Below are 12,025 nucleotides of genomic sequence, written 5' to 3'. Positions count from 1 at the left end.
TTCACTTTTTGTATATTTTTTAAGTCCAAATTTTATAGGAACAAAGAAAGAAATGCATATTATTCTTTTGCTATTTTTTCCTTTTTTCAGGATTCTTCTAAAATATTAATCTCAGATTATTTCCTAAAGTTTAAGCCATTTAAATTTAATATATTACTTATAGTGTGTTAAATTTCTTATACCACTAAATAATCAAATTTTAAACTCTAAAAGATTAATTCTAAAATCAATGTCTGGTATATTTGAATTCAATTACTTTGTGCCCTTCACAGCTAGTATATTTGTGAATTCAATTACTTTGTGCCTTTCACAGCTGGCCATAACCAGAAAGATGTGTTATGGTTATATTTATCTTCTTTTTTCCCTCTTGAATTTCTCCCAGAAGGGGGAAGAATGATGCTCATTTTGTAGGATCCTACCTCATTTCTTTTAAGTCACCACTCTCGTGCCTTAGAATTAGACCACTGTTTCTCAAACATATGTGCATATGAATCTGGGGAGAGGCTGTCTGAATTAATTAGCTCTCATGTGGCGCTGATGATCCTGGTTCACAGACCACCTTGAGTAGCCAAGCCTTAGAGAACATGAACCAAAATCCTACGGAGTCACTGAAGCTCAAGTTGAGCAAACTACTCAGTGAATACTGACAACATTCTAGTCTTTTTTGTAATGTTCAACATTTTTCTTAATTATATAAATATAATCCTCTTGTATTATTATATTATAAATAAAAGACACACTTTTCATTTTCAACAAGAACTTTATTGAATGTATTCACCCTTTTGTTCCACTACCTTCTGCCATTTTTCAGGCAACTTCGTAATTCCATCTTCCCAAAACTTTTTATGTTTTTGAGGAAAGAACTATTCCAGGTGCCTTCTACAGTCTTCCAGGGAATTGAAATTTTTTCCATTACAAGAATTTTGTAAAGACTGAAATAAATGCAACGTCTGGCGAATACGGTGGGTGAATCAGAACTTCCCAGCCAAGCTGTAACAACAGTTTTTGCCTGGTCATCAAAGAAACATGCAGTCTTGCGTTATTCTGATGGAAGATAATGTGTTTTCTGTTGACTAATTTTGGACGCTTTTGATGGAGTGCTGCTTTCAGTTGGTCTAACTGGGAGCAGTACTTGTTGGAATTAATTGTTTGGTTTTCTGGAAGGAGCTCATAATAGAGAACTCCCTTCCAATCCCACCATGTACACAACATCACCTTCTTTGGATGAAGATTGGCCTTTGGTTTGGTTGGTGGTGGTTCATTTCACTTGCCCCACAATCTCTTCCATTCCACATTATTGTACAGTATCCACTTTTCATCGCTTGTCACAATTTGTTTTAAAAATGGAACGTTTTCATTACGTTTAAGTAGAGAATCACATGCGAAAATACGGTCAGGAAGGTTTTTTTCACTTAACTTATGTGGAACCTAAACATCAAAGCAATTAACATAACCAAGCTGGTGCAAATGATTTTCAGTGCTTGACTTGGATATTTTGAGTATATCGGCTATCTCCCACGTGGTATAATGTGATTGTTCTCAGTTAATGTCTCGATTTGATCCCTATCAACTTCAACTGGTCTACCCAACCGTGGAGCATAGTCCACCGAGAAATCTCCAGCATGAAACTTTGCAAATTACTTTGACACGTTCAAACAGTCACAGTACCTTCTCCATACACTGCACAAATCCTTTTTGCGTTTTGGTTGCGTTTTTACCTTTCTTGAAATAATAAAGCATAATGTGCTGAAAATGTTGCTTTTTTCTTCCATCTTCAATATTAAAATGGCTATACAAAAATTCACCAATTTTGATAAATCTTTTTTAAAATGCACACTGATATGATAGCTGTCACATACAATTTAACAACATTGTTACGAATGAAGTTAAAGACAACTAAGTGCTATTAGATCCATCTTACGGAAAAAAACGAATGAAACTTTTGGCCAACCCAATATACACTGGAGTGGGAAAAAGAACTTGAAATTCCACTTTTATTCTAAAACAGTGAAATATGGTTATTACATCTTTCACCTTTACAATTAATACATGTTGGAATCTTACAAGTATTAAAATTGAAGATTTTATTTATATATAAATACATAAATGGTACAAAACATTATCCCAAATTGGCAATATTTATAAAATCTATAAAAATATTTAATTTTCAGTATAAAATGGCCAACTACTTTGAGTCTAAGATAAATGAAGACATAGATTTAGGCCATTTAAGAAAGAAGGTCATGTCCATATTTTGGGAAAGGTCAAAGAATGCCAAAGAGCTTGACCTGTTACTGCATTAATGACTTCAGATTGTGCAGGTACATACTACACAGTAAAAACAATATACAGTGTAGAGAGCATGGAAAGCAGAGGGCTTGGCCCAATCTGCTGAATGAAAAGGTAGAATAAAAAAAATGTAGCAGTCAGAGATTCCTATTACTAGTTCGTTTTACAGAAGACAATTCATACTTTCCGTCAACATTATCCCTTTACTCCTTGAAACTTTTCTTTGAGGTAGAGAACTGGGCCAGACTGCTGCTGAAAAGCAAGATGAGGAATGATGAGGCTAAAGTAACTTGAGAGAGGAGGAGAATCCCTGAATTCTTGAACCGCTTGTCTTGGCTGCTTTGCCAGCTCTTGTAGAACAGAGACCAGTCTACTCTCCATGATCAACTCTTCATGTCATCTTAGGATTCTAATGTGTCTACATCCTTGGTTCCCACACAATAGGAAAATTAATTCTTTTAAAGAACTAAAATCAAAACAATCATGACTCAAACTTCAATGTAGTCCAATACAATTTCATACAAATATCAGTTAAATCACACAAAAATAAGTTTTCTTAAAAACTATTTTTATAAGTTTTAAATTCTAATGTTCCAAATGTTTCTTAATTATTTTATCCTAAGTTGCATTTGCAATGAATTGTAGTTGCTGCTATTACCTTTGTCCTTGATGAAGGAAAACATTAGGAGAATGGGTTGTTTTTAAGCTAACCGTATCTCCACTTGATGAATGTCGGGAAGGAGCTTTTCCACCCAAAAGAGACGTTTCTGCTTCTTTTATTTCCATTGCCCTTCTGTATAGTTCAGCAGCTTTTTCGAAATCCCCTTCTTCATAGCTTTGAGACAAAAAAAATTCTCAAAATGAGATTATAACCTTTTAACAATTTTAGATGATATTATAGAATACAGAAAAACAAGTTGTTGATAATTGCTCATTTTTTCCAGTGCATTCATTCAGGCAGACCAATAAAACAGAATACCCAAACTCTTCTCCTTTCTGTCTTGTGCTGTTAAGTGTCTCATAGGGGCACCATTAAGACTATGTTGTAATGGATGCAGTGAAACTGCTAAGGGAAGTTAGCATCCTGAGATAAACATAATGCAAAAATCAACATGTACTTAATGGTAAATCAGCTTTGAGGACAGCAAATTGCCCAGATTACCCTAGAGCCAGTTAGCTGCAAATGTAAACCGTCCTTCTCTATTTGCCGTGATACACTCCTCTACAAAACAGATCATGTCACCTTCATTCCACTCTGGATATTACTTCAGTATCTCTTGAAGTATATAGATCAACCCCAAACAACCCCTCCCACTACAAGAAAAAGCATATCAGCAATAAATATTTTGTGGTGCTCTATGATGAATCAAAGATGTTTTAAAAGGGGTTTTGGCTGCATGAGGAAAGTGAAAAATTCTTACCTAAGCACAGCTAAATTTTTTAATGTTTCTCCAACTCGAGGATGCATCCGACCCAGGCTGTCCTCATAAATCTTTAATGCTCTTTCATATAACGGCAAGGCCTCAATGTGTTTTTTCTTATTAAAAAAGAAACAATGGTCACTTGAACACACTGCGTTTCTGAAATTACTATTAAGGTATTCTAGACTAAGCTGACCTACTAGGGTAATAAGCACTTTTAAAAAGTTAATATCCTCCTACAAGATGTGGATAAACAGATTAATTTAGGAATAATAATGGGAGAAGCAGTATAATAAAAAGTCAGAAACTTCAGTTTTAGACTCGGCTTGGTATCCAATGACATTAATCCAATTATATAAGCACAAACCTGTTTTTGCCCACAGGGTACCATACCTGTTTTTCACTCATCACAGGCAAATGACAGAGCTTAAGAACAATATTAGATATAAAGATGTAGGGAGTCTCCAGAATTTAAAAAAACTAAGCCTATGCAATGAACTAAACACTCAGTGTTTTACACTAAGAGGAAGGGACTATCTTACAAATATAACTTCAATAATTTCTCAAGTATTAAAGGGAACATTAGTAGATAACCTAAATGTCCTTTAATTATTTTTACTGTGCCAGATCTAATACATGTTTACCTATATTTCATACGTTAAAACCATTCACTTATAAAGAATTACAGTGTGGGAACTTACCATTTGGCTATAAAGAACAGCTAAGTTCACCAAGGCAGTAGCTACACTAGGGTGCTTTGGGCCAAAGGATTTCTGCCGGATTTCAACAGCCAGCTCATACAAAGGTACAGCTTTGTCAAGTTTCCCCTAAAAAACAAAAGTGAAATCTAACAAAAATATTAAAGCAATAAATACTTTCTGATCAGAGCTTGTTCCATAAATACAATTTTCTATGAAAAAGTAATTTTGAGGAAAAAAGTTCAGAAGCATTTCCTCCCAATTTAATGGTTAAGTTTATAGACAACTGACATCAAATAGAACATGTAAGTACAGCTACACTGAATATGAAAACATTTTCTTTGATAACTCAGAAAGTCCTTTAGGATCATCCATTATTACTATTTCTGATGAAGTAAAAAGTATGTTTGCTACTGTACATAATTTAGAGATAGCATCAAAATAAGAACTTGTTTTCCACCAAATCCTTTCCAGATTATTCTTTCTTTTTACTTGAAAGTTAGGCAGAAATAGCAACTATGGATCCTTCATACTAAGACATCAACTTCAGTACCAGGAGGACCAGCAAGTTTCCCACAAACAAAGTCTAAATACAGTCTAACTCTGTAACTGTGCTAAATGAAAGCAGACTTCTCTGCTTCTCTTTCTTTTTCTTTTTTTTTTTTTTGAGAACAGCTATAAACACTCCAAATATCACTCAGGCTAGAACCCTATGGTAAAGAATGGTTACATTTAATTGCAAGCAAAGAAAAGAAAGAATGAAATTAAAATGGTCATTTAACCAGCTACAAGAGACTCCTCCTTCAGCCCTAACATTTGGGTGATTCGTTATGTTTCTGGTAGCTTAACACAGCAAACCTAATCCTGGTTGAATTTTAGAACTTCTGAAATGTAACAGAAGAACAAGTTCTAATTAGAGTGCTGACAAATGCATTTGTATTTAGAATGTATTTTTAAAAACTAAACCAGTTAAGTCTGAAATAATATTTTTATTTATTTTTTAAAATTAATTTTTATTGGAGTATAATTGCTTTACAATGTTGTGTTAGTTTCTGCTGTACAGCAAAGTGAATCAGTTATACATATATCCCCTCTTTTTTAGACTTCCTTCCCATTTAGGTCACCACAGATCACTGAGTAGGGTTCCTTGTGCTGCTAAACAGTAGGTTCTCATTAGTTACCTATTTTATACATAGTAGTGTATATATGTCAATCCCAATCTCCCAATTTGTCCCACCCTCCCCTTCCCCGCTTGGTAACCATAAGTTTATTCTCTACATCTGTGCCTCTATTTCTGCTTTGCCAGTAAGTTCATCTGTACCATTTTTCTAGATTCCACATAAAAGCAGTATTATACGATATTTATTTTTCTCTTTCCAACTTACTTCACTCTGTATGACAATCTCTAGGTCCATCCATATCTCTACAAATGGCACTATTTCATTCCTTTTTATGGCTGAGTAATATTCCATTGTATATATGTACCACATCTTCTTTACCATTCTTCTGTCGATGGGCATTTAGGTTACTTCTGTGTCCTGGCTATTGTAAATAGTGCTGCAATGAACATCGGGGTGCATACCTCCTTTTGAATTATGGTTTGCTCTGGAGATATGCCCAGGAGTGGGATTGCTGGGTCATATGGTAGTTGTCTTTTTAGTTTTTTAAGGAACCTCCATACTGTTCTCCATAGTGGCTGTATCAATTTACATTCTCACCAACAGTGCAAGAGGGTTCCCTTTTCTCCATACCCTCTCCAGCATTTGTTGTTTGTAGATTTTTTGATGATGGCCATTCTGACCTGTGTGAGGTGATGCCTCATTGTAGTTTTGATATGCATTTCTCTAATACTTAGTGATGTTGAGCATCTTTTCATGTGTTTGTTGGCCATCTGTATGTCTTTGGAGAAATGTCTATTTAGGTCTTCTGTCGATTTTTGGATTGGGTTGTTTGTTTTTTTGTTATTGAGCTGCATGAGCTATCTGTGTATTTTGGAGATTAATCCCTTGTCATTTGCTTTGTTTGCAAATATTTTCTCCCATTCTGAGGGTTGTCTTTTTGTTTTTTTAAGGTTTCCTTTGCTGTGCAAAAGCTTTTAAGTTTAATCAGGTCCCATTTGCTTATTTTTGTTTTTATTTTCATTAATCTAGGAGGTGGATCATAAAAGATCTTGCTGCGATTTATGTCAAAGAATGTTCTATGTTTTCCTCTAAGAGTTTGATAGTGTCTGGCCTTACATTTAGGTGTTTAATCTATTTTGAGTTTCTTTTTGTGTATGGTGTAAGGGAGTGTTCTAATTTCATTCTTTTGCATGTAGCTGTCCAGTTTTCCCAGCACCACTTATTGAAGAGGCTGTCTTTTCTCCATTGTATACTCTTGCCTCCTTTGTCATAGATTAGGTGACCGTAGGTGTGTGTGTTTATCTCTGGGTTTTCTATTCTGTTCCATTGATCTATATGTCTGTTTTTGTGCCAGTATCATACTGTCCTGATTACTGTAGCTTTGTAGTATAGTCTGAAGTCAGGGAGCCTTATTTCTCCAGCTCTGGTTTTCTTTCTCAAGATTGCTTTGGTTATTCGGGGTCCTTTGTGTCTCCATACAAATTGTAAAATTTTTTGTTCTAATTCTGTGAAAAATGCCATTGGTAATTTGATAGGGATTGCATTGAATCTGTAGATTGCTTTGGATAGTATAGTCATTTTCACAATATTGATTCTTCCCATCCAAGTACATGGTTTATCTCTCCATCTGTTTGTGTCTCTTTGATGAAGTAATATTTTAAATGTTCTACTCAGCTACTTGTTTAAAAATTAAATCACTATGATTTAAAAGCTCATAGGAATAGTCTATCCATCAGAAGATAAATTATTTTGCTAATAGCAATTATGGCTTAATTGGTATATTATAAAACACATGTAGGTATGCCAAGGATTACTTACCATTTTCTTATACAAGACTGCAAGATGCTTCACTGTATAAGCCAAAGAAGGGTGATCAGGAGCTAATGCTCGTCTCCGAATGTCTAAGGCTCTTTCATAAAGTTCTTCTGCTTTACCATACTGTTTCTTTTCATTGCATAGAGCCGCCAGATTATTCAAAGACTGGGCACAGTCAGGGTGATCTGGTCCTAGAACTCGCTCCCTCATCTCCAAGGAACGCTTCAGAAACTGGTCAGCTGTTCTATGAACAAAAGCCACAAATGGTTTAAACAATTTATTCTCTAGAAGTGAGAATCCCTAGCCATAGTTAGGTGGAGAACTGAAGCACTTTTATTCTTAAATCCAAGATAGTTAAAATGAAGGATTCAGCTCAAAATCCTCTCCCCCTCTTTCCCACCCCCTCATCTCTTCCTGCCCTTTTCCAAAAACTAAAAATGCTTTCCTGATAGTGTGAAAGCCTAAAGTATCTGGACGATTGTCTCAATTCTCCACTTCATTTCTAAAAGACAAACCCATAAATAGTTTCCAAAACAAATTTTTTTATCTTTAAAAATTACTAGGCCAAACTCAAAACATTTTGGTATTCTTTCTTTCTCCCTTTGTAGTACTAAATAATTTTTAATTAAAGAACCCTTTGTGAAGTGGGCTAAATATTGCTGTATTTTTCTGGTATCCAAAGTGTCAAATTTGTTATATTTTTCTGACATACAAAGAAGTCCAAAAACACCTCTTTGTCATACATATTAATGCCTTTGTGAGTCTTTATGCTCAAATAAACTGAAGAATAAAACTAGCAGCCATCTACATTCTTTAGTCCCAAGTTTGTTCTTATGTGAGATCTTATGTACAATATCTACACAAACTCACTTTTCATAAACATATAAAACATACTAGGGAAGCTAGAGAATAACTTTTTAGTTACTAAAGAAACAATGTGAAAGGAAACAGTAGAGAAAATGTCATGGTCCTTGTTAAGTGTGGCCATGTTCATAACATACCATACATGAAATTCGGCATGGTTTCTATCAATTTTTTCCAGCTTAGCTTGATATTAATGTAAAACAGCTTTGTATCTAAGAGACAAAATGGATACCTGTTTTCATTATTAACACCAAGGTACTCACTCCAGGTTGTTCTGAAGATAGTAGAGCACACCCAGTTCATTGAGGGTCCGAGCATTGTCAGGTGTATCCTTACCTAACGTGAGCTCTTCTAACTGTAGGGCCCGTCTACGTAAAAGGGCAAATCCGTACTGCAGCAAACACAAGAAATTCACAACAATCACCAAGTAAGTGCAATCTTTGATTCTGAAGCAATATACTAGGGTTCTGAAAAAATCCTTTCTCCTTTTTTTTCCCTTTAAAGTAGATTACAATTACTTTAAGTATCATACTGAATTAATCTAATGATTTATGAAAATATATATACTTCCATGTAGCATCACATTCTTAAATTCATTAAAAAACTATTTTGTGAAAATAATTATGAGATTATTTTAGCAAAATGAACTGAATCCCAAAGTGCTTCAAAAAGATTAGGAAACAATTAACATGCATATATTTATTAACCCTATTACTAAACATTTAAATATCGGGTACTTAAAATTGCAAATAGCACTTGCAACTAGAAGACAAATAAGTCCTGGAGTTCAAATGTACAGCATAGCGAATACAAGCAAAAATACTGTATTAAAATCATCAAACTTGCTAAGAGACTAGATCTTAATTATTCCCACCACAAAAAAGAAATGATAATTATGTGATGTGATAGAGGTGTTAGCTAACGCTATGGTAATAATCATATTACAATATATAAATGCATCAGATAAGCATGTTGTACATCTTAAATTTACACAATGTTAGATGTCAAATATATTTCAATTTAAAAAATTGCACATAGCATTTTAAGTTAAAACAAACAAATATGCTATATTTAGATCTTACTAGCAGCTTAGATAAATGAAAAATTTTTTGCACTCAAGGGTAATAATTTCTTGGCATTTGAATCTAACATAAAGTGTTTACTAAATTTTTTTTATTCTGTTTTCCAACCCTTTAAAGAATTGATACAGCTTTTAAGTCCATCTTCTAAAATCTTAATTAACTTTAAATTAACTGAATAGTTCTACTTTTTAAAAATTAAAAAAAATCCCCAGATTTATTGATATAATTGACATATAACATTGTGTAAGTTTAAAGTGTAAAACATGATGATACGTATGTAGTGTAAAATGATTACCACAATACATAGTTCCACTTTTTAAAAGTCTACTAATTTGTACTTCTCAGTGATACTAATATTTAAACATGTATTATAAATAAGAAAATGTTAATCAGTACTTCCGTAGAAGTCACTTTAAAATCTAAAGTTCTTAAATATGTGAGGTTTATGCATCTACATTATGATATTCAGAGATGTTCTAATTCCTTTTTGTTCAAAACACAACACAAAAGAAATCTGCATTACCAAGTTGCCTTTTCTCCTTGTAGCTTTCTGACGAATTTTAAAAGATTTTTTTCTAAAATGTTCAGCTTGTTCATATCTTAAAAAAAAAAAAAAAGTCAAACGAAAGAAACATATGTCCAAAGTGTCATACTTCAGTGAAATGAAACCACCAGTGTAAAGTTTTTTTGGCTAATTAAATACAGGATTATTTCTAGAAGTGATAGTCATATGGAATTAAAAATCTTTAACAAAAACTTTCATAAAACAAAATCTAACAAAATAAATCTAGTCCTCCAAGTAGCTGACATTTAACTGTTTTTAACTGATTAAACTCATTTTGAATCTCTAAAGGGTGATCTAACTAAATGAAAATCCAAAACTTTAGTTTGCTATATCAGCTTCCACACAGGTTATTTTTTTGTCAAATAGAAATGTGAAAATCACACAAAATCTGTGTGAAACAATACTTCTAGAAGTTAAAAGAAAAAATTCCAATATGTATCATTTCTGACTGAGCAAAACAAATGATTTCACATAGAGGAAGAGATATCATTCGGAGGGATTATTATACTAGGGATCAGCAAACTTCTTCTGTAAAAGGCTAGATAGTAAACATTTCAGGCTTTGTGGGTCCCGTGGTCTCTGTTGCAAATACAAAACTGCTGTTGAAGCATGGAAGCGACCACAGACAACATGTAAATGAAAAAAATGTGGCTGTGTTACACTACAACTCTACGTCCCAAACAGGGGACCTTCTGGACTTGGCATGTGGGCAACAGTTTGCTGCCCCCTGTATTAGTAGTACACTCAATATTACAGAGTTAGCGAAGAAGCCTGGTTTCAAACCTAACTATATGACTCCAAAGTCCATGCTCTATCCTTTGCACATCTTGAAATAGAGATGAATCTTGTAGTTCTAATATTCTGTTCACCCCCAGACCAAGAATAATATTTAAACATGGTGGATTCGAAAGAATATAGGATAAGGAAAATATGGGATATGGAAAAATACACAGCCACAAAACAAAGCCTCCCACATAAGTACATTAAGAACTGTAACTCCCTGTCATAAAACCAGAGAATTACCAATTGAAATCTTACTTATTTTGTTTCTGGTACAAAGTTGCAAGTGCTTCAAGTTCGCGAGCAATATGTGGATGGTCCGCACCATAGGCATTTTCTGAGATTTCCAATGCCTGTTTATATAGTTGTTCAGCATTGCCAAACTTCTTCCACTGCACGTACACACTTGCTAGTTGGTGGAGGGACTGAGCTACTTGTGGGTGATCTGGATCTAAAGCTGTTTCTCGAATTTCTAGAGACCTCTGCAAAGGCACCACAGCCTGGGGGAAGAAAAAGGTTAAAGGCCAATTAAAGTGAGTGAAATGCTGTAAGATCTGATTAGCACAACAAATAAAAGCTGCATTAACTCCTAGGAAGGAGAGAAGAGTAAACATGAAAACCCACACAGTCTCTAACTCCCTGTTGAAGTTACCTGACTGAGAAGGCCTAGATCCTTGAGAAATCGCCCCAGGGTTTCATAAAGGTCAGCTAAGCAAATCATGCTCTCCTCGCCTTCACAGTTTTTCTCATACTGCTTCAATGAATCAAAGTATTCTGCTGCCATCGCGCTTTTGTCTTTACCAACAAACTGCCAGTAACTCAGCAACTCAGCAAAGTGTCCTCTGTTGCAACAAATAACAGTAATTTAATGAAAAAGAAACTTTAAACCCCACTATTGAGTGAAGATGCCATAATTCATATCAAGCTATCGATAGTTTATTAGTAGGCTAGTCCAGTGTAGTGAAGTAAGGGTGTAGACTGGAACTGCCATCTGAGTCCACAGCAGCCTAGCTGTGTGCTCTCTTACACCTCATCATCCTCATCTGCAGAAGAGGCACACCGACACCACCTGCCTCAGGTGTTACTGTAAGGAGATTATGGCCTGTAGCAAGTACTCCATAGTGTTGGCTGTTACCATTAATATCATTATGGTTACTCACCAATGGAAACCTATCATAACCCTGTTTAGACATTTCATGATATGCAGTCAACTGCTGAGTTCACCCCAAAATTATTTTAAATGATAGAAATCAGAACAGAAGACTAATGAAACACAGGCAAACTGTCAGAATATCTGCTTTGTATTTTCATCAAGGAATTGAATGATAAAAGTAAGCTTATTCATCTATTGATGGTATTAAGAAGGATGGGAGAGATGGTAAACTAAAGG

At 34.5% G+C, this 12,025-nt stretch overlaps 1 protein-coding gene across 4 annotated transcripts in view; it reads right to left on the bottom strand.

Annotated features, from left to right (window-relative positions):
- Window positions 1-339: 339 nt before the first annotated feature.
- The window catches only part of NPHP3 (nephrocystin 3), a 52,190-nt gene continuing 40,504 nt past the window's right edge, over window positions 340-12,025 (bottom strand). Inside the window, exons 20-28 of one of the 4 annotated variants that reach the window (XM_079922674.1) lie at window positions 11,288-11,477; window positions 10,894-11,135; window positions 9,814-9,889; window positions 8,472-8,599; window positions 7,348-7,588; window positions 4,412-4,537; window positions 3,711-3,826; window positions 2,948-3,124; window positions 340-2,755 (exon numbers count right to left, since the gene is read on the bottom strand). In XM_079922674.1, coding sequence (XP_079778800.1) covers window positions 2,686-2,755; window positions 2,948-3,124; window positions 3,711-3,826; window positions 4,412-4,537; window positions 7,348-7,588; window positions 8,472-8,599; window positions 9,814-9,889; window positions 10,894-11,135; window positions 11,288-11,477 — 1,366 coding nt within the window. In that variant the 3' untranslated portion in view covers window positions 340-2,685. Of the gene's footprint in view, window positions 2,756-2,947; window positions 3,125-3,710; window positions 3,827-4,411; window positions 4,538-7,347; window positions 7,589-8,471; window positions 8,600-9,813; window positions 9,890-10,893; window positions 11,136-11,287; window positions 11,478-12,025 lie in introns of those variants that run through there. The other 3 variants (XM_079922675.1, XR_013828523.1, XM_079922676.1) reach the window with 3 other exon arrangements.

Source organism: Stenella coeruleoalba (assembly GCF_951394435.1).
Source record: "Stenella coeruleoalba genome assembly, chromosome: 5".
NCBI lineage: Eukaryota > Metazoa > Chordata > Mammalia > Artiodactyla > Delphinidae > Stenella > Stenella coeruleoalba.
The sequence above is the reverse complement of the archived record's forward strand: the minus strand, read 5'-3'. Positions and strand labels throughout refer to the sequence as shown.